Source organism: Hyposmocoma kahamanoa, unplaced genomic scaffold, assembly GCF_003589595.1.
Source record: "Hyposmocoma kahamanoa isolate Upper Pololo Valley unplaced genomic scaffold, ASM358959v1 76, whole genome shotgun sequence".
Taxonomy (NCBI): Eukaryota; Metazoa; Arthropoda; class Insecta; order Lepidoptera; family Cosmopterigidae; genus Hyposmocoma; species Hyposmocoma kahamanoa.
The window spans coordinates 9709762-9734101 of record NW_020653900.1 but is presented as its reverse complement, the minus strand read 5'-3'; the positions used below and the strand labels follow the sequence as shown (position 1 = coordinate 9734101).

At 36.5% G+C, this 24340-nt stretch overlaps 1 protein-coding gene across 3 annotated transcripts in view; it reads right to left on the bottom strand.

Moving 5' to 3' along the window:
- Positions 1-453: 453 nt before the first annotated feature.
- LOC113232554 (mushroom body large-type Kenyon cell-specific protein 1) overlaps positions 454-24340 on the bottom strand; it is a 285145-nt gene continuing 261258 nt past the window's right edge. Inside the window, exons 5-7 of one of the 3 annotated variants that reach the window (XM_026467322.1) lie at positions 23271-23395; positions 14734-14871; positions 454-3344 (exon numbers count right to left, since the gene is read on the bottom strand). In XM_026467322.1, coding sequence (XP_026323107.1) covers positions 1967-3344; positions 14734-14871; positions 23271-23395 — 1641 coding nt within the window. In that variant the 3' untranslated portion in view covers positions 454-1966. The remainder of the gene's footprint in view (positions 3345-14733; positions 14872-23270; positions 23396-24340) is intronic. The other 2 variants (XM_026467323.1, XM_026467324.1) reach the window with 2 other exon arrangements.

Below are 24340 nucleotides of genomic sequence, written 5' to 3'. Positions count from 1 at the left end.
TCTTAAGATACAATAATAGTACATAAAATATATAAGTTTACTAGATGTATTTAATGTACGTACGTGTATATAATGATGGGGGTTGGGTCCCCGCAGGTCGTCAAACAAACCGCATTCGTAATACCTAAATATCACATTCAGTAATATGGAAATCCACGTGTTAGCTTAGACACAGTTTAGATTACTATTTTATACAAAATAATAATTGCACATAAGTCCAAACATGCTTCGTATACTTACGTCGAAGCCACCCGATCCCCACATCTAGTGCCTTTTCCTTCGCTAATCTTTTGCTAGAAAAGGACCGCAACACCAGCCAATAGCGCTAATAATTTCATTCAATATATTACCTATCTAATTATAAAAAACACCGCACAAAATCTGCAATAGTTCACTTAAAAATCGATAACATTTACACTCATAGCTAGCTTTATAATTAATTTGTTACATTGTTTTTTTTTCACTTAAATATATTTAAATAGTTAATTTTAATGTTAACTTTTGGTTGTCTTTTACTTAAACAAGGTCAAAAAGTGAGGCTCTCCGGATTAGCAAGAATTTTTTGACAACCCTGACGTCTTTAGTAATCTATATCCCTATTCCGATTTACCTCATTAGGGTTCCCAACCTATTTAAATAATTTATATTTCGTAATTTTTGAGAAGTCCTGGAATGAAAATGTTTTAAAAATCAACTTCAGACTTTAGTAATCGTATACAACGTGACCGAAAAATATTATTTTCAATATCATGAATGGAAATATAGGCCACTACGACGCCATCCAAAACCTTCTCAGGGTGCTAAACTCTACTGTGATATTGTAATATATAGTAAAGCTGTGGTACATTGAACTGGTTGTGATTTTAGGTAACTATTGTGATTATTTGGTGATTACAAAGTGATATTTACGGACATTCGATTTTTTAACACATCTGCATAATCTGTAAAATCAGTAAAGACGATTTAAAACGCTTCGTAAATGGTGATGTTTTTAAGTTTGTGTGTATTAGAAAATCAAATATCTTTACTTGTGTGAACTTTTGAAATTATACACGAGTGACAACTAAGACTGTTACTATAGGTATGAAATAGTTATGGTTGCATGAAATTTAATTTACTTTGAGTTACATAATAAAAAGCCAAGTTTATTGTCGCTACAACAGCACATATAAATCATGTCTCAATTCGGAAGATGGCTGCCATTTTTTGTGCCGCCCTTTTTGAATTTTTATTTAAATAACGATGTTTCCTTTGTTGCGGTTCGTCTTTAGTACAAAATTTGCAATGCTAGCTTGTTTGATTTACCTATTCAGTTATAGGTCCCAAGCATTCGAAGCCGCTTTTGACGGCTGGTGATAAAAATATATCACTTTTTGGAGCTATATGACGTAAATGTTTTAAAACATCTTCCTCATTGTATGAATGTATGAAGTCCTTAAAACGGTCTCTTGCACTACATGTATATGTGTTATAGAAACATCAAGACCCTATATCATGAAATAAAACATGGCAAGAAACGACACGAAATAGGTAATAAAGCTTTCGTGAATGCAGATTTATTTTCATGAAATAGGCTCTAATGTTGGCCTAGGCACAACGTTACTATTATTTACTGGATATGGATAAGTGTTGATCACGATTGGTGCTAGTTATACCGAGTCATTGTTAGCATCAAAACCTTGACATTTCGAGCCGCGCCCTCTCCAAACGGAATGTACTTTACATAATATTATCACAAAGGCTGAGGAGATCGGAACGTCTCAGAGTTGGCGCAACCATAGCAAACGCAATGCGCTGCAGAGCTTAAACCTGCTAGGCTGTCACACGCACAATATTACAATAAACTGACGGACGCTACTTACAAGTTTTTTTACACTTGCTGCAGTACATTGCGTCTATTGCACCATCCTAAACTAGCCTAACGGTGTTATCACTGGAAATAGAGCGGGTAGCTCTGCATGTAGCACTAGGCGCGATCGGGGGGCGCAGTGGGCGCGGGCGGGGGGGACAGCACGTCCTGTCCGGAAGGTGCAGGGGGAGTTGGTGTGCCGTTCCGCGGCCGCATTTTGTCGGCGCGGATTCTTTGCACCACCTCGCGAAGGTCGGCCGCCAGCTGATGATCTGAACTTTCGAGTCGAGGACGCCGCGCTGGAGGCGATCCATCTGGTTCTCCTGTCAATCGCCGTAGTAAACTCGAGGATTCTGTCATCGGCGGTCGAGGCTCCGTTGTTAATCTCTGCAGCAACGCTCCCGGCCTTTCGAGGCTCGACCGTATTATACCCTCGAGGAAACCATTCGATGGCGGAGGGGCTTCCTCGCGCAATCGACGCATCATTTGCGAAGCGTAGAGTTCTGGTGTGGGCGGTGGAGCAAACTGTGCGCCCGGCCAGAAGGGATATCCGGGTGGATATCCCGGAGTGTCAGGTCCATTCATGCCGTTTGTAAAGGGCTTCGTAGGCGGTTTCGGAGGCTGCGGTTTCGGTGGTTGCGGTTTCACCTCCTGTTGAGGTTTCGGCTCTCGCTTCCTAGGCCGCATCAGATGTCGCTCCTTCACCTTGTATTCCAGAGTCGAGTGAGGAACTCCGTAATACGAGCCAGCTCTGTGCACAGACATCTCACCCCTCTGTACAGCTTTGACGGCTTCAACAAGGCTATCCCTGTCGTAGTTTCTGTACTTCCCTCTTTTGGGTCGCGTTCCTTTGCCGCCAGCTGCTGGTTGACCATTGTTGTTCGCCTGCGATTTGGAATTGCTTGGAACGGGATGGTGGTAGCTCCTGGTATCTGGCGGTGTTTTGATAACAGACACGTGTCTATCAGGTCTCATGAAAGAGAGATCAGGCTGTGGTCTATCCATGGGCCGGTCTATTTGGAATTTCTGGCTGATACTTTTGGCGATGACATCGCTCAGTGAGGTGAAGAGGTGTTGCGATGATGGTGCGTCCGCGTAGACTGATGGTGGAAGAAGGAGTTGTGAAGGAGGATTAAGAGGAGGCTGTGGGGGAATAAGAGGGGTGATTGGTGTTACCGGTGTTATGGGTGTCGCAGGAGAAGGCGATTTCTCATCTGGAGGTGGGAAGGTTGGTATTTTGAGGATGACTGAAGGCGGGGTATCATCGGCGCGTTCGGGATCGCTGTCGGCTTCAGAGTCGTGGTGGTCGGAGATAAGACCGAATTTGTTGACCTTGTTGCGGAGTGTGGAGCGGGGGATGCCGTAGATCACTGCCGCCCGACGTGTGCCCAGTCGTCCTGACTGGATGTCTCTCAAGGCTGACTGTAGTTCATCATCCGTGTAAGCTCGCTTTGCCGCACTGTTGCTGCTGCTCTCCAACATGCCACGTTTCGCTCTGCAACAAATTGTAATGGTATATAGTTTGTTAGACACTGATTTATTCACAATATTTTTTCTTTCTTCCTAAATAATTTATTTCTCATAATTGCCACTCTTAGCAAGCGAGTAGGCCATCAAATCAAAGCTGCAATCTAATGCAGTAGCGAGCAGACCCATTTGCCTACCCCCAACATGTATTACTCATCATTGATACCTATATTAACATAGATGACAACTACATAAAGTTTTGATAAATATTATAACTAGTTCTATGGTTTTAGTGATTGTTATACATAAGAAATGAAACTATTTTGTTCGGATTTAAATATCGTATATTTGTATGACAATCAGCGGTGACCACGGAGCCTGTAAAGGGACCGATACGTTGATCTGTTTGAAAAAACAAGTATTTCTTATAATAACTAGTATCCCACATAGCATCTTTTATATAGGTACAGTACTATATATCCAAAGCGTCTATGTAGGAATGGCACAAGGGACAAAAGGTTAACGAACCGATTGAGAACCGAGTAGCTAACCGTAAGATTAAAATGCATTTCTTATTTTTATTTGTATTTTTAAATTTATTTCTATAATTTAAGAGGATTATTCTCTTTGTACGTAGTCGTACAAATTAAGTTTCATCCTATTTAGAAAATAATTAAGAAATTAAACGTTGATACGATATGTAAAAGTCGTAGTTGACCCTGTTACATTATTTCTTCTAAATCTTGTAAAATAGCATATCAAATGGCCCAACTTTTATGCATTTTTTAAATAAAGGCCATTAAAAGCAATATAATATTCTAAAATATTTTCAAAACTACAACCCTAGAAAAAAATAATAAATTGCTTATAATAATCAGACATGTAGCACATTAACAGAGTAAAAGTCAAATGCCTACCAGGCCCGCTGGCCACGTGGTTTGAGACGGTCATATCAAGGCAATAACAATAATAATAAAGAGTTTTTGTTGATATAAACAGGTACAGGGTCAATAGCAAATCAAGCTTGTCACTCAATTTTAAATACAACTCTATATTTATTGCGATAAGAAGATGTAAACTGTAAAGTGTCAAGCTTGGATTGCCGTTGACTGTAATTATTCACATCTTATATCCCATAGTCCCATGTGCCTGTAATTTCACCAGAATCTTTACCCTTCAAAACCGAAACACAGTAATGCTGACATTACTTGCCGGCTTGGTGGTAGAAATAGGTAAGGTGACAGTACTTCCCTGGACGAACTCTTTCATAAGGAGCTCTACTGCTACTACGTCCTTAAGTCGTCCATATGTTCTTGCCTTGGCAGCTTAATGGATTGGGCTAGCGTCTCTCGAGCAGAGGCCGTGGGTTTGTATCCGGGCTCGATCCAAGGTATTCGGAATTCGAAATTTATATTACGAAAACATAATGATAAAACCTGCACTTCGAAGAAGCTTCGCAACCCTTGGAAAACGTGTGAAGTCCATAACCCGATTTGGGTTAGCATGGCGGACTATGGTCTACACCTTCACCTAAGAAGAAATCCGTGACCAGGCAGTGGGATGTATAAATGGATTGGTGTTGATGATGTTCATAGTAGTGGACGCCAAAGTTGTTCGACTAATTCTTTACGATTAGAACTGGCAAGTTTCCTTTGCTTTTACTCGAATGAAATGCAAACTCTATAATCTGTCAAATAGAATGCGTATTTCGAAACAGAAAGGAGATAGCAAAAGCGAAATATTTGCCTACAACCGATAAGAACCTTTCAGCTGCACAGACGTTGCACTCTGAGTGAAAAATGCACATATTTACCGACGCAATTCGTTCTTACTGACTCATATTATATAGCAAAAAACAGATACAGCTCGGTACTAGCTTTCATCACTTGTACTATGGGTTCAATAACTCAAGAGGCAATGTTTTTATACACTCATAGCCCCGCACTGGGGAAACCCTGTATCGCGAGTGCCATGGACACACACACACGTAGGTAGACAACCACAAATGACACCCAAACTCACGAGATAAATAAATGTAGGTCATACAAATATTTCTTCCGGCCCGGGAATCGAACGCGGGACCTCTGCGTGGCAGCATGGTGGCCGTTCAGCTACAGAGGCAGTTTATTTAAGTGCTAATCGCGATACAAGGCATCGTAGTCGGGTACATCCAGTGCTTTTTTAGTGACAAAGATCTGAGGGACACAGCTGTATTGCGCCTGCGACGTAAGTTGACAAGTCCCATGTGCCTGTAATTTCACCAGCACCATAATGCTCTGGCCACACAGAGGCGACCGAGGAAGCATTACAGTGTGGCAGGCAGGGTTATGTGAACTCGCACATTACAAAAATTCCCGCGGAACGTAGTAATGCTCACATTACTGCTTGGTGGCAGAAATAATAATAATAATAACGCACATACTCAACATAGCCCCGCACTAGGGAAACCCTGTGTCGCGGTTGCCATGGACATACACATAGACAACCACAACTTACACCTAAACTCACGAGAGAAATAAATGTAGGCCATACACATACTTCTCCCGGCCTGGGAATCGTACCCAGGAGGTCCTGGGTAACCGTTCGGCCACGGAGACAGTAATAGTATAGTAAGTAGGTAAGCTGGCAGTGGTTCCCTAGACAATTTCTTTGAAGCTACTGCTACATTGCTCGTCTTGTTAGCGGTCAACTGTGTCTCTCATTCAATCTGCTTCTAGAACGAAAAAACTTTTTATCTAGGACGAATGCTTTTATAGTATTAAAGAAATGATCTAATACTATAAATTATCTATCAAACAGTATACTGTATTTAAACCATTGTGGTACTTAAATAGTGGGCATAGAAACAAAAAACTTAAGAGCGCGTATTTTTAAAAACTCCAAAACCATTTGAACCGAAACTAAAGTCTTGTAAGTAACAGTCCCATTATAAACCCATCTTTATAACAACCCTCCCGCGAATGTACAGCAAATAAATTCCAACCTTATCACAAACGCGCTAATGTTCAAACACGTTTGCATCGTGTCCCTTCTTCGATTTCATCTTATAAACTTTCTTATTTTTCTGAACTACTGTTGTTCAAGTAAAGGTTCTAAAGAATGAGTGTTAAGATGCATTTTAGCGTGTTATGCGTGTAGGATGCAAGGGCATTGCACCGGCTATCGGGGTATTTTTATTTGTTTTGGCGCGACCTAGATCGCAGAATGAATTTATTCAGCTATCGATTGGTGATATCTGCTGGAATGAAGATATTGTCCACTAGTTTTTAAACATTATTATTATAGGGGTGCATAGGATGAATGTACTTAACAAGTACTTATTTTGGAAGAGTTTTGTCGAGTCGAAACGTTGGGTGTATAGTTTGAACAACTCGCAACCTGGGTGTAATAAGGTCACATCTGCAAAATGATAATTTTTCGGTAGAGATGTTTGAAGATTATACGAACGAAATTAGTCGATAATTTTTATTTTTAAATAGGAGACAAGAAAATTTCACATATTTTATACGTAATTTGTTTCACTTTTGACGTAATGACCACATGTGGCTTTATAATAATAATAATGATGAAGAATTTATTTCGGAATCTTGTCCATAGTAACTAATTCTCCTAGAACTAGTTTTAGTAGGCTTGAAAATAAAACAAAATGAAAATTGTATGTTTTTATATCCACGATCAGGAGTCCGTTGGTGCTACCGCGGAGGCGTAGCGTTTTCTCAATAAAGCATAGTAGAAATCCGCGTGGAGGCACGCAAGCATCCTTGAAGCACTGCAACGTCACGGCAGCCCCAACAGAACCCTGAACGCGTTTTTATACTGGACCCGTATTATACCATTTATTATACCAAATGTACGAATTCTACTTATTTTTATGAATCGAAGATGAGTTAATTAAGGGTAGATAAGACTACAGAATTGCATAAACATGCTTCTTTCGTATACTTGTGAAAGAGTTCGTCCAGGGTAGTACTGCAACCTTACTATATATTTCTGCCGTCAGCTGTAATGTGAGCATTACTGCGTTCCGGTTTTCAAGGGTAAGGGTGCTGGTGAAATTACGGGCACATGGGACTTGTCAACTTATGTCTCAGGGTGACGGGCGCAATGGCAGTGCGCCTCAGATCTTTGCAATTTAAAGCCCTGAGTGGCACTGCGATTGTTATGGATAGGCGTGTCGCTTATCACCAGGTGCACGGCTTGTTCGCCCCGTCACTTGGTATTATAAAAAAAAAAACTCTCTTTAATACTTGGTACTTTCGATAGTCGCGAACAATTTAACGATTATTGCTTTAAGACATTATTCACGTCTCATCAGAATTACTAGAAGTTTAGTACTAATAAATAGGTATATTAAAATCACAAGAATTTGATTTGAAAAATTTAGTTCTCTAAACAAATTGATACCTTATACGATATATGTACAAAAGTAGAAATAGATATATCTGGCCCAAAGTTACCCTCTACATCACATTAAGATGGGATTTACGAATTTGGGAGTATTAACTAAGGAAAAACTAGCGTTTAAGAATTAGGCGTTTAGAATTAAGTCAAAACTGTACAAATGTACAATTGCACATAAAACAATTATTTAACGATTTCGATGGCCCAACGGATCGAACTGTAGGCGCTGGATGAGTGGCTCCTGTGTTCGATGCCCGATAAGGCCAATTTGGGAAATGAGCTTTTCTGAATTGCTTCCAGTGTGCGTGTTTTGGGTAGTGCCATGAAGTGAATTCCTTTGTTCTGGTTTTCACAGTACAGGGAATTTCTTAATTTAAGACCGTCTCATTAGTGTAGTTATCTGGCACATTATTATTATTTATTGAAATTGCAGAATATATAGCATATAACAATATAAAAAGCAAAGAGACTTATTAACAACAATTCTCTTGTGGAGTCGAAGCTACAAAATCTTGACCATCGCAGAAAAGTAGCCTGCTTTTCGGTTTTCTATCGAATACATTTCGGGGAGTGTATGCAGAAACTTTTTAATTTAGTTCCACCATCATAGTTCCTCCTTCGGTCGACTAGAAGGTCCGGAACACTCCATCCTTATGTCGTTGATACCTATTCGCACTAAGCGCTTTGCTTCCTCCTTTCTGATGTGGATAGCAAAGGAATGCAACACTCTACCGGCTGTATGTAATACTCTGTGTTTCCCGAAAAGTACAATTTCGGGCAATTCAAGCCTCGAGTGAATAGGCATTTTTCAGGCAAACGCGTCCCATCGTCGGTCACGTCGACGCTTAACATCAGGTGAGATTATGGTCAAGCGTGTGTCTATTATATATTTAAAAAAACGGGACGAATGACCTGGCCGGGGATTGAACCCGGGATCTCAGAGATGGCGACATCATGAAAACCGGTGTGCAAGCCACTCGACCACGGAGGTAGCAGAAATACGTAAGGTGGCATTCAACTGCTCTTAAAAACCTTATCTTATGTATAGTGATGCACGGGATTGTTAATTTCGCTTGAAACCGCTAGTAAAACAAATATAGTAACTCATGTATGTGTAATATGTATCATTTATGACTCGCACAGTGTCCATTATTCGTATAAAAACAAACAAGGCAATGTAAATAACAGGCCCTTTTTAGATAAAGTGCAATTCTTTCGCAATGCGTTCGTCCACTTCGTCACCAGAACGAAACAGGGTCGTTGCACTGATACGCGTTCCTTGACTTTACTATTTTCTTGAGAAAAAATTATATCGCTTTTACGAATTTTTTGCGGCATTTAAATAAGGAAACAGTCATAACAATAGTCTATTTCCACACGCAAAATAGGCGCTTTGTCGTCGAGTTGCGGATACCAGCCCGTTGCACCAAGTACCAAGTAGTCTATCAGATGAAAGAGATAATCGGCGCCTATGCAGCGTTATTTGTAACATAAACAACACAATCTCGCAGGATTTTAGTAACATCATAAAGAATAACTTTTGTTGCGTGACTTTTTACAAAACATAGCATGTTTATATAAAAAAAAATTTGAATTTGTGTTGCACTACTTTTTAGATCTAGGTCTAGGTCTTGAAGGTAGTCTCAATCTAAGATGTTTAACATAAATATTGTAAATGCATTCAAATATATGCTTAGAAAGAGCAACCCCTAGATTTTTTTGCTCGTTCTCCTCAGGGGCCTTACGAATGAGCAGTACAGTTTAATTAATATGACGATTTCAAGTGTAATTTGTCTTATGAAATAAAGATCATTAGAATTTTGAGTTTCTTTAAATCTTTATTTGGTAGTTCAAACGTGCAAGACGCTTACGCCTCCCGACGATTTCTTTTGTTGCCGCACAGAGTTATCACCGTTTAGAGCGATCTATTTAAACGTGTTAATTTTTGTATTAAAGTAAAATTTTGTATTATTATTTGCCTTTGCATCGAAAACAAGTAGAATTCGTATAATAAAGCCATCTTTGATCGTATGTCAAAAGTGTTTTTAACACTTGATTGTCTTGAAAATAATACGAACTACATGAAACAAATTACGTATATGTGAAATTTTATAACTCTCATATTTAAGCATGAAAAAGCAATCGACTAATTACGTTACGTAGAATCTTTAATAAACCTTTCCCCTGAAAAGTTGTCATTTTGCAGATGTGACCTTATTACACCAAGGGTGCGAATTGCAATCAATTTATCCTACTTCACATAAGAGTAGTAAAACATAAACATTATGTACTATATTTTGAGTGCGCGCCCGGAGTTAATCGTTAATCTGGGACCTATAAGTACAGTGAATTCTTATAACATTACTTCGTGTGATTGCACTTTAATATTAAAAAAAATGACGTCATTAACCACGCGTTCACGTACAACGTCTACGTCTACGTACAATAAGTACTCTGAGCATACTGTACTATTTACTTGAGAAATGATTGGTTCTCCATACAAACTTTCATCCCCTATTTCACCCCCTTTAAGATTTATTTTTGAGACAAAAAGTAGCCTATATCTTTCTTCTAGATCATAGTTTCCCATGTTGGACTGTTACGCAGAGGTCCTGGGTTCGATTGCAGGGCCGGGAGAAATATTTGTATGGCCTACATTTAGTTCTCTCATGAGTTTGGGTGTAATTTGTGGTTGTCTATGTGTATGTCCATGGCACCCGCAACACAGGGTTTCCCTAGTGCGGGGCTATGAGTGTGTTCGCATTATGTTACGCGTTATTTTTTTCCCTACTGAATTTTTGTGATAAGTTAATATTAAAAAATACGTGTTTTCAATTATTTTTTGTGGTGGTCGGCATTGAAACTTTTTTATCTCGCCTTAGTGGGCGGTGAGCCAAAGAGTTGGAAACCGATGTCCTAGATCCCATCTATCTCTATTTCTAAATTAATGAAATTTGGTTCAGTGGTTTAGGCGTGAAAACGTAATAGACAAAGTTACTTTCGCATTTATAATATTAATTAGGACTTCAAGTGGATCGATTGCTTTAAATAATTAAAGGTTATTAATTTTAAAAACCAATACGTAACGACTCTTTTATACCGTCAGTAAACTAGTTGGCTAGCTAAAAAAAAGTCCACCGTGAATTATTTTCACCATAATTGCGGCACTTGGTAAAATTATACGAAGAGATTATAGATACGGGACTAATTGCTTGAATTAAGGCCACTGTGTTAATGTTTTATCCATTTACTTACTGGGTTTTTTTACAGTTAAATTACAGCAATTTCACTACCTTAGTAAGGTTTTTGTCGCCACTGACAGTGGTGCCATATGCGTGGTTGACCATTGGACACAATTTAAAGATCACACAGAGCTATCAATTCGCTGAGAAGATTATTGGAAGAATTGCACCTAGAAGTACCTATGCATTAATTACATACTACTCCAAGGCGTCTCATAGGGAAAGGTTTCGAGACGCTGGGTCAAGTATGCTACCGGAAATATTTTTAAAAGCCTTATAAATTATTAATACATCGATTCTACACTAAGAACTAAGAATTTGAGCTACGGAACGAACCATCAAACCATACGAATTTTTCTCTTCGCATGTTACAGATCTTTATTTCTTGTTTTTTAATGACTTTTTTGCCGTAGCACCATTTGTGAGAGATCTATGAAAACCTTATAAAACCTGTCAGTTTAGACAGACCTAATAACTCCAAACGATCTATTAAGGTCGACAGTATCGCGTGTTAATAAACGACTTGGGGCTATTGTGACTAGGTTTTATAATTTGAGTGATATGTTTATTGAAAAGTAAATAAATATTTTTCAGCTTACATAGTTGATTACGGCATAAACCCTCCTTTTAAATGACAACTGTGTCCAGTAGTGGAACTTATATATGCTCATGAGTATGATGAAGTAAGATCTTAACTCCTATTTCTACCATTAATATGTCAAAAGTAGCGAGGAAAATTTTCCGTCTTTGAGAAACCTGTATTCAATAGTGGACTATAAGAAACTGTTATTTGCAGTAAACAATATCAACATAATGTAGAAATGAAATAACATAATCATAACATTTCCTTACGATTTCCACAGAAATTCAAACAAATATTCCAAATGGAAAAACCATTTACAATTTTCCATGGTTACCGACACCAAAGGGCTTATACTAGGCACATAAGGGTCATATGGTACTTTGTACAGGAGGCTTCAAAACGAGTCAATTAGACTTTAGAAATTCTCATATTCGAATCTAGAATTCAAGTACTAAAACGATATTAAAAAATTTGATTGTTTTCTAGCGAAATATAGAAACTTCCAGAGAAAATATTGTTTTGTATTTGTGGTATTTTGGTACTATAAATTAAAAAAAAAAGCTGTAAAACAAGCCATGCTAGACTAATGGTTTCACCTACCGCCTCCCAAACAGATGCCGTAGGTTTGAATCTCGAAAAACGCGTGAAGTCCCCTATACGTATTGGGCCAGGGTGGCTGACGATCATTTAGTGTAATGTAAGTAAGTACATTAGACATAGACATGCATTGTTATAATTATTAATACAAAGATCGAACACAATGAAAAATTCCTTCGATCCGGCTGGATGCGAACCAGCGCCTTCAGCACACCGTGTCTGAGCTGCGGAACAGATCTTAAGAAACAATATCAAATGGAAGCAAATTGTTGATAATTTTGATGGACAAAACTGTTTTACTTTTCACGTTATAAAGTAGACAGCCTGTATAAAGGCTATATAAAGGCTATAAGCTAGCACATTGCCACTTCCTATTGAATTATGAGTGTCGTATTACGAAAACAATGGCACGTTGAATGTACCCATTAAAAGCTGCAAACGAAACTTTGATCTTAGCTTGTAGGGTCAACGAACCGGCTGATAGGAAAGTATAGAATGTCAGATGAATTATGAAACCATACTTTATAATTGTGTGGTCTAAATGTTGTAGGTGCTATAGTATTTTCAACTGACTTCAAAAAAAGAAGGAGGTTCTCAGTACGACTTTTTTTGTGTGTATATAAAAATCACACGATTACACATTTTGCCAATCGATTTCGATAATTCTTTTTTTGTTGGAAAGGGGGTACCTCAATAGTGGTCCCATTCAAATTTCAAGAAAATATTCCACTTCTAAGCGCGTTTACGCCCTGCATCCGATTCGTATTCGGACCCACTTCGGATGTCGCTTGTGCACTAAGGCCGATTCCAATCCGAGAAAATACGAATATCGCTTGTACACCTATTATGTATTTTCCCGGACACAGTGAAACTATATTTATTTATTTTTTGTACATGTTAGCGTGTACGTAACCTGTGTTTTCATAATGTAATTAATTTCAATAAAAATGTATTTGAGCAGAACTAAAAACCTAATTCGGTAATATAAAAAGCAGACACATCTATTGAATAAATAAAATGAACGTATGACATATTTATTGTTTATATTTACACAAATTAAACATTGTGATAGATCGTGCCAGATAGTATTCTAGTAGAAAGTGGAAACTGTAAAATTTGGAGTGATTCTTACAAAAAAGTTTCTATGGAAAAAGGACTGATATATACAACCTAAAGAGATTACATGCTATAGAGCATCTAGTAAAGCTATTACGGCTTTCATCCCGGAAATATTGGTTTTGAAAATTCCCGAGAAACTCAACGATTGTTTGGCATTTTTGATACATAGGACTATTGTTTTCAGTTTCGGGAATAACGAGGTTTTTAAGACCTAAGTCACTTATTTAAACAGTATTAAAAATCTGCTAATCTAACAGTCCTTAGGACATGGCAACTCTGTAGAGTGGAGCTTAGTATAATCTGTAGGGATTGAAGAATGATAGTAATAAAACCAGGTCCTCTTTATTTGAAAATACATTAAAACTATCAATAATTAAAATAAAAAACATTATAACTCAAAGTTAACAAAAACCTTGAATAAAATATTATATAGGAAATGAAACTATTTTTCCGGATTTAAATCGCGTATATTTGTTTTTTCAATTATACGCGATTTAAATCAACCGTGACCATGGGACCTGTAAAGGGCCCGAAACGTTGGTTTGTTTGAAAAAACAAATATACGCGATTTAAATCCGGAAAAATAGTTTCATTTCCTATGTGTAACAATCACGAAAACCTAAGAACTCGACAGAATATTATGTTTTGTTTGCCTAATTGTCTAGGCTATAAGTATGGAAATCTACTTTTAAAAATAGTCTCGAATTTTCCGGCTTTTTTTAAAACACTGAGTTTCGATTTGTTTCCGGGACGTAGAAACGCAGCGAGCCTGAAAGCCCTAGTATTCATAGTTACTAAAATTGGGAGTCCTCCAAGAACAGAGTTTTAGGTTGCACTCTACTAGATTTTCCTAATAACAATGTGGAAATTATTAATACAAAGATCGAACACTCAGAAAAAACACTCAAAAAATTCCTTCGATCCGGTCGGATTCGTCGGATTCAACGACTTTTTAGTCGTATCTATGAGAAATTTAATTAATACAGTGAATAGCGACATCTCTGTAATAGATTTTTCATAGATGGCGCTACGACTAAAAAGTCGTTGAAAGACCAAGTACAAAGACACGACGCAAGCACATAGAAAAATTCGTGAGGTCCGTTGGTTTAGCGTCTGACACGGTATGCAAGAAGACGTCGGTTCGAATCCGACCGGATCGAAGGAATTTTTTCTGAGTGTTCGATCTTTGTATTAATAATTATAACAAACTAGTGGAGTAATTTCACAAAAAATAATTGAATATCAATTCAATAAAAATTTAATTAACAATGTGGAACTTTGAATGTCCCTGAGTGCTATTTACCTACCTCTAATGGGAAGTAGGCGTGACACGTTTTTATTTCTGGAGCATCACTGTAAACACTACTTCTCTAAAGAAATAAACGTAAATGTTTGAGATCTTTATTTGATACAATGCCGGAAAATAAAATTGAAGATTTTGATTTTGCATATTGAATAGAATTAAAGATCCTTACCTGGTATTGTCTAAGGTCTTGCCATCGGGCGGTGGGGTCCCACTGGTGCTGGAGGTGGACTTGGCGCTGAGGTCCAAGGGCTGCTCCGCAAGGGCTGGGGACGAGCTCGGAGCCGGCTTTTCTCCCACTTCTGGGAGTCTAGTGACAAAAAATTGGTTTGAAGTAACACACAAACATCAACATACAATTATATAGTTCACTACTAAACATATTCACCTCCATGAATAATAAGTTTTAGTACTCGATAATAAAAAGAGCACCAAGAAATAGCCTCCAAATATAAAATAGTATGTCGCTACCCACCGCAATGTTACAATGAAATTGCCTCAATATCATTTTGAATTTACAGGTTAGGGTAATTGTTAATTAATTTCTTAATAACACAAGTAACCTTAAATGCGAAACAAAACCACTTATTCAACAAGTTAATAACAAAAGTATTTACGCGGTCCATTGTATCTCGTCCTACTTGTGTTCTAGACGTTTCTATTGAGAAACCAGTACAATGTCTTCAGAATTTCCATCTGCCTACAACTTGCTAACCGTCTCAATAATAATGAATAGAGGAACATTGTCAAACTGGGCAGGTGACGGCTTTTATGTCGGTTGTACGATATTGAAACGTTCATAAGTTTATATGAAATGTAGTGTGAAATTTTGTATGCCGTTGTTACGGTATATTTTTGGTTTTATAGCTATAATTATATTGTAAATAAAAACACCAAATACTGTATTAACCGAGTTCCGAACCAGGTATTAAATTTAGACTGATCTGAGCATATTGCGTAGAATATCCACTTAGCACTTATTTAGAAATGCTCATAGTTGCTTATCTACATTTCTTTAAAAATATTTGATCGATGTACAGGTATTACCGAAACCTCGTTTATACCTTCGGGTTATAACACGTTTGTATACAAAATGAGTCGTTAGGAGAGCTCTACAATTTACCACACAATGAATCAGTACAGAATACTAAAAAGCCGACCTCAAATGTTTGTGTAATTACATCTATGTATTCGCAAAGTTTTATTGAAATCGGTTACCGAAAACTGTGCGAAACCGGATTTATCAACTAGTTTGCTACCCTTAGAGGTGGTTTATTTTCTTCAAATTTAAATGGAACCAATACTGAGGTATCCTCTTTTCAACAATAGAAGAATTACCAAAATCTGTTCGCAAACGCTTATCTTAGAGTTATCGTGTAACATACATAAAACATCGAATTGAGAACCTCCTCTTTTTTAAAGTCGGTTAAAATTGGGAAGAATTGTTTACGGTTGCTGGAGACAACTGTCACTGTAAGGTCATGACACTTAGGTACCCAGTTCCAATGTCGGTTTATTGTGTTTTCATTATCATCATCATCCTATTTAAAAGCCTGGCTCTTGGCGTAGCCTCCTCCACCCTTCACGGGTCATGGCCGCCATGGCTGGTCACTTTGGCGTTCTTCTTTATTTGTTCATTGTACGCTATTCTTGGTTTTCCTCTCTTTCTATTTCCTTTCATCTTCTACTCAATTATTACTAACTCAAAATTGTCATTACGTAGCAAATGTTCAAACATTTTCTCCTTTCTGTTCTCTATTGTCTTTAAAAGATTTCTCTCGTCTATTCATCACATTATCCAAAAGAATTCATTAAAATTTAACGGTTTTTTTAATGAAATTACAAGGCCGATTCGCAAGTAATACAATCCTACACTCGGTGACGAAGTCTACATTTAGAATTTCAACTTGTGCTCAGAGATAATTGAGGTCAAAGATTAGCATGTTAAGTCTACGGGAAAAATATTCAACAAAAAAATAAAAATAAAAAAGACGACTGACCTTGGCATGGGTATCGACATTCCGGTTAGTATATATACAGATACATCTAGTTCTGAAATCGTAACATTACAAGGCATTAAAGTGTAACGTTTCAAGATCGTTCCTTCCAATAGAAACATATCAACCAAACAGGTTGAAGAGATAGCATTGAGCGTTTCGTTTCAGCTCACCACAAAAGCAACGACACATATCGAGCTTCCCGCATTCAATGTTGCTTGGCTTACGATAGTTTTGAATATTGTGTCTGAAATACTAGTTTTCTAGATGTGATTTTTGTTGTTTCATAATATACCACTATTTACACAGAAGGTATCGTATTATGATATATCATTCTGTGTGCAGAGTAGGGACACAAATCGAGTTTCCCGCTCCAGTGTTGTTTGGCTTACGATAGTTTGGAATATTTGTTGAAAATTAGTTTTCCATGGGGTTGTTTTTGTTATTAAAACAGTTGCTGTATGTGTGAAATATGTAAAAAATCAAATCTGATTAATTTATCAATACGAATATATGATTTTTTATCATAAGAGAAGAAAACTCTCCTTAATGACTTGTTTTTACGTATTTTGGAATACAAATATAAATATTTGCGTAAAAGTTGTAGAATGTAAAAAGTAAATAAATAAAAAAAGTAAAAAACTTAAAAATAAATAATGGTATAGGAAGCAAATTATCTGTGTTTTAAAGTACAACATTACTGTGTACGTGAAACAGTATGTCAAGCGTAGGTATATCCTTCTACATCTGAAAAGTATAGATTAAAGACAATAAATACCAAACAAAATCATCCGGCGCATCAGTTATCGGGGTGTCAAACATACAGTTCTATTATGACTCTTCTACCGCGTGTTGATGTTGCCTGGCATTATAACTTTTTTAATGTGTGTGGGGTCAAGAACTATTATGAGCTGCTGTAGTGGCGGTATAATAGTTACACTTTTCGTTAAATGTCAATTTTCCATTTTGTACCAGAATGAGGAAAGAAAACAATAAAAGCTGTATTTTGAACAATTTTTCCATTCGAATTTATAGGGAGCGTTTGACCAATTGTCCTTGCTTAGAATTATGCTACTTCACTGTGTGTCTTTTACTAAACAAGTGTAATTGTTCTTTTATTGATTTGAAGCATGTATTTAAAAAACTAGTAGGCAAGTCGTGCAAATGAAGCAAATGTCCTATGCCAATTAATTGTTTTTATGATATGGAAACAGTCACACGATTCCCTCCCGGAAATTTGTTATCCTCGCTAATAGATATTTATGATATTAAGGATGTTTTCTACCATTCAAACCGAAACGTAGAATAGATGGTATCTGTGTTTTTAGATATTGTGATTTTGTATCAGGTCATGGATACATTGCCGCTTTACTTCATTGTCGATGAATATAATATATAAATTAAAATACAAAACATGACACATTGACTGGATCCGAAGCGGCGCATCCGCTCACACTGGAAGATTTGTGTGTTTAGTCTACGCGTATTGTGTTCGCTGCAATACTGAATGTAGTATACATATGTTCAGAACTTTAGCGTTGGGATTTCAAGACGTATTGAGTGCGAATAAAAGCACTTTTTAAATCCTTATTACTTGAAATTCACGTTGTGTCACCTTTAGAAGTCCAAATGCCGCGAACTTATTGCATTCTTTACTACTTCTTCTGTTCATGTCTTCGGGTTTTTGCTTGTCAGTGTTGGTGTCGTATTGTGTATTTTTTAGAGTGAAAGCTGATTATAAGTATTTGTGTTGATTTCTACTTTTTTCCTTACTACCTTTAAGGAAAATAGTACACATCGTCGATTTCAGCACACATTGGAATTTTTATCACGTTATACAAAAAGTATTATCACTCATGCTGCATATTTAACTTACTCGTAAATTATGATTATCATCTCTACATTCCTTGCAATATAAATTTGTATAACAGTAAAAGTAGTACGTGAAAGTGCACAAAGTTATACTCGTTGTATGAAAAAAACAATATAAAATAAACCATGTCCATAGTGACGCAATACCTAAACGCGATACAGAAAACGGTATCTTTACTATTTTAATTCGTATAGGTACTTACAAATATTGTTTTTATCTATTTTTTCAGCATATCACAGACTTTGTTCGATATGGTTAAATTGCATAACCTGGCACCCAAATAGTGACCTGGTTGCAACCGAGACAATGCTGAATCCTAAACGCATTTAAATTACAAATTAGGACCTAGAATTCAGCCTTGAAGTACACCTGACTTAACCGACGCATTTAGAGATTTAAGCGATAAAGCTAATCTGATTTTAAAGTTGTGATTTATACAGATAATAAATAAATTTTTAATTGCGAATTCATTTGCGTGAATCTACTTCTTTAACTTTAGTAACGATAAAGTATTTTTTTTCAAAGAGCAGTGGGTTTTAGACGACAAGTGTCAGGAAGTGCCTATGATATTCAGTTAACAAAAAAGTTCAAGCAGATCATAATAAATTTCATACATTTATTTGTGAAATCGGGTACACATTGTGAAGCTAAGTAGATACTTGCTAAAGATTCAATGCCATTGGAATGGCTATGAATTAAACAATTTTGTATGGAAGTTATAAATCAGGTTGCGTGCTTTGATCCAACGATGTTTGTGTAGTCATGGATATATCACGGGATCTGTTAAATGGACATGACACAGAGTAGGTACGTACAACAATGTTGTGACATTTAATTGGGGAAGACATTAATCAAGCTGATGCTAGTCACCAATAGTAAGCCCTAGTTGAAATCCACGTTCACTGTGTATTGTTACAAAAATTGAACACAGGACAAAAATTCCATCGATCCGGCCGGATTCGAACCAACGTCTCCTAGCAATCCGTGTCAGGTGCTATGCCAACTAAGCCACGGAACAAACCAGCGGATTGTCGGATCTTTGTTTTTGGTTTTTAAAGACTTTTTAGCCGTAGCGCCATCTATGAATGTATTTCGTCACGCCGTTAGATACCTCTTCCAGCTACCAGCCCTGGCTAAAGATGTTGCTACTAACTGTATTTATATATATATACAAATAATTAACTGTAATTAAACTTTTATTGATTGTTGCACCACCACGATATTAAATTATTTTTTTGTGAAATTACTCCACTAGTTTGTTATAGTTATTGATACAAAGATCGTACACTAAGAAAAAATTCTTTCGATTCAGCCGGATTCGAATCGACGTCTCCTAGTAAACCGTGTCAGACGCTATGCCAACGAAGCTAATCGAGTAATTTCACAAAAAATAATTGAATATCATAGTAGTAAAGCATTCTGACGTTCAATAAAAATGTAATTGTTACAAAATTTCAATCTGATTAGGTACGTAATCAATCAATATGAAAGTATCATTATAAAAGGTATTTGATATATTAAAGGTTCTGTTTCTGGTTTGGAAGTATGTAGCTATACCCCTATAGCTTTGCTTTTCTGGCTGTCATAGTGGTATCTACGTAGCTGCCTATTTACAAAGCTACATAGTGGTATTTGCATAATTTCGTAAATGTACACATTTGTAGATTATTTGTCATCACTTTGTAGAATTTTGGTTGAAATATACTATTGGTTTGAAATATAATCTATTTTTGTTTTTAAATGAACAGAAATCCTTCGAAGAAACTTTTCGTTGTTCTCATCTTAAAAGCAAAGGAAAAGAAGAAGAATGAAAAGAAGAGGAAATAACGTTTTTTCATGTTTTTATGATATAACCAATTAGAAATTTATATTGATAATCTAGAAACAAAAACCACGTAACATGGTGATCAATCAAGTCAAATCCATAGCTATTAAATACAATGACTTCATGAGAGGCACGGTCATAATATGATCTTATTATTATTCAACACTAATAAATCCATAAGTATTGTATCGATTTCTTAGATTGAAATGAAATTATTTTTTCAGATCTAAATCGCGTAAATTTGTATCTTTTTTCAAACTTCTTTTTATCATGTTGATGCTTCTTTTATTTTAGGAATATATAGACTTTGAACAGTATGTTGCCATCTTGACAGGTATTAAGGCACAAAGGGCACAACAGTCGTCCACTAACTAGAACGCGGCTAAGTTACAAATGGTCAAATAACCGTCTTAAATAGCAAAACACAGAGCACAAATTTGTCTTTTAAAAACAGTCAAAATTAGTTAACATCTGCGTCTTATCGGAACTTACCCTAACGATGCATAGCATCCTCATTAAACAATATCAATATTCTGGTTTTTATGATATCTCAAAAAAATATTTTGTCACTTAGCGGACGGCAGAAGCGCTGCGTGAACGGTGTTAGGGCACCGCTTCAACGCTTTCAATCGACTTTTTTTTCTAACAAACCAATGTTTTAAACACTTTACATGGCCCATGGTCAAAGGCTGACTGAGAAATATTAGTCATCAAAGAGTTATGTGTAATATGAACGCAAACCATCTAATTCTGAACTATAGTTACAAAAATATTAATAATTAACAAAAGAACTACAAGTTCACGCTACATACGATTTCCAAAATATTTTAACAATAAAAGGATATTAGAAAAACGAATATACGTCATTCAGATACGAAAAAAATGTTCCATTTTCAAGTTTTAAGTAGACAAATGAAACGAAGAAATATGTTGATCATTTATTTGGGAAGTAGATGCCCTAGAGTCATTGACATATTATTAACATTTCCTTTTTACAATAGGGTGTTCAATGGCTGTATACAAGTTTAATTGTAAAATATTGAGGATTCCATTTTCATTAAAGATCTTTATCATCGATGGTTTAAAAATGTTTCAGAAATGCATTAAGATTATTAAGATTAAAGCGGATTAGAAATAATGGATATAAATAAAAATGGCTGCGCTTTTAGTTGCCTATACTAGATAGTTCTATCCTTTGTAGATTGCTCTATTGTGATTACTACGTTAATACATTACTCTTACAAATGTTACAAGTTTCTGTAACACTCCTTCGTATCTATTTCCATCTATTGACACAGATTGTTAGGCGCTTTACTCGCGCGTTCAATATAAATAAAGATGGATCCTTGAACGCGGGCTGAATATTTCAATAACTTGTGTAGTCGCGCGGATTTGCTTATTTTTATCTGATTCAGTGCTTGTTACTTTTAGTCTACTCTTAACTGCTTTAGATAAATAAATACAGTATATCAGGTAAATTAATGTCCTTTATTTGAAGATTACTATTCACATCGTGTAAATTTATTTTATCTGTGGAATAAAAATAAAATAAAAAACACATACGACATCTCTGACAATTTCCTGGTACCTGTAAAGGTGCCTGCTTTAGTGAAGAAACTTTCGTAAGTTCTCACAGGTGGCACTACGGCAAAATAGCCGTTAAAACTCAATACAAAGATCCGTAACAAGCATATAGAGACATTCGTAATATATGCTGACTCAATCTTTGGCGGTAGCGACAATGAGACAACAGTCGCTGCTTAGAGTCCAGTTGGGTTGAAAAAATTTTGCTATGTTGTTCGATGTATAAATAATAATAAAAATCTATTGGAGTATTTTCATTAAAAAAAGTATATTATATTTTTAAAATACACGATAATACACATAAAGAAATCTAAATACAATTGTTCGAATTCCCCTCTTTTTAGTTCTTAAAATAGAAAGAAATAGTAATATCCATCATGAATTCTGACGTCAAACAGCGAATAAAAAAACTATAGCTTTTTTCATGAATGCACTTACACCTATTTCATCTTTGTGGAACCTTCACAGTATTGATGCACGTTATACTATAAACTACGACGTCGTACGATCGTTTGCAGTTCATGTTGTGCACGTATTTGGTGATCGGGGGAGTAACGTGATTTATGAAAACATCCATCTATCTATTCCACGTTTACGCTTATAAATGTATTTTCTTTCTTCTTTGTCTAAAAAAACTGACTTATATATTTGAGTGAATAGCCCGTTTGTCTGTATTATAAATACCGTAGATGACTTTGTTTCGAAGCTGGGGTTCAGTAAATGTTGTAGCATTAGAACTCCCTGTGAAAGAGTCTGGTCAGGGAAGTATTGTCACGGTACCTAATGAAATGTGAGCATTACTGCGTTCTGACTTCGAAAGGTTAGGTTAGGTTAGGAGACACATGGAACTCGTCAACTTATGTTTCAGAATGACGGGCGATGTCAGCGCCCCTCTGATATTTTTGATGTCTCTGACTCTCATTCTCTGACTTCATACTTCTGAGGTGCACGACTTATTGAAAGTGATATTTTTGTCCTTTTTTATGACATATGATAAAATAAACTAAAATGTGTTATATCGAGATTCGCTAGTTTTTTAGACAAAACAAACAAACCAACGTTTCGAACCCTTTACAGGTCCCATGGTCACGCCTGACAAAGATGGTAAAGTCATCAATCAGTTATGTCTAATGTTATTAATGTATTCTATTTCATTATTAATTTAAATACCTTATTTTTAAATTACCAAAAACATTTCAATTTACGCTACAAATGCTTTTGCGTAACGTTGTATTTTAGCAATATGAATTTTGGAACGTCGGTTAGAAAAAAATATATACCTACTAGATTTAGATCCGAAAAATAGTTTCATTTCTCAAAGAGTTCTTTGAAGAAAATCATTCGTGGGGAAGCGAAATTTAATCAATCCTCAAAAATCTTCAAAAATCATAGTTCATTGTGAGATAATGATTCAAAGAGCTTAGACTGACCTGTCGGCATTTTGTCTTGCCTGTACCAGCTGCTGGACGAGCCAAGCCGGCGACATGGCGGGCTGCATCAAGCCTGCGCCCAGACCCGCTCCTAACGTCGCCAGTGCCGCCACCACGTGCTGAAACTAGAAAACACTTTTTTAGTTTTTCAGGAAATGAGACGTCTCATGGCGTCGGAAACCAACTCTTTGGTGGTTAGCCTGTACATATCGGACACGATTTTCATTATTGTCTATGAATGCAACAAAAATAGTCATCATAGGTTTAACCATATTAAGCGCACCCTTGGTGAAATAAGGCCACATCTGCAAATCGAAATTAGTCGGACTTTATTTATGCTTAAGTAGCATTGTTATAAAATTTCAAATATATACGCAATTTGATTCATTAGTTAATCAAAGAATAGAATGTGAGCTGAATTATGAAAGCATATTTTATAATTGTGTGGCATGAATGTTGTAGGTGGTATAGTATTTTAACCGATTTCTAAAATAGGAGGAGGTTCTCAATCGTCTGTAATTTTTTGGGTGTATGTTGTATGATGACTCTGACATTTGTGAACCGATTTCGATGAATCTTTTTTTGTTAGAAAGGGCGTACTTCAGCAGTGGTTCCCATTTACCTTGAAACTATCCTATAACCTACAGTTATGGCCTAGCCCTTTACCATCTTTTTAAGTAAATTCCGATAAGTCGAAGACGTTAACTAATTTTAACTGTTTTTAAAAAAGAATTTTGTGTTCTTTCTTTTGCTATTTAAAACAGATATTTGACCATGTCACTTAGCTGCGTTTTGGTTAGTGGACGGCAAATATGCGCTCTTTGCATTCTGGCTCTGTCAGTTCAAACTGTGCAAAGTACTTTGTTTTGCATAGAATTGTACGCACTTACGAGGACAGATTCAGGGACGTTGATATCTTCTGTCTGAACTACAGTCCATTTATTAGTTCTTTGAAGAAACACACTCCATTTAACGGCAATGAAACTTAAGCAGAGCATACACACACACACTCAATCACTCACTCACACACACACACACACACACACACACACACACACACACACACACAC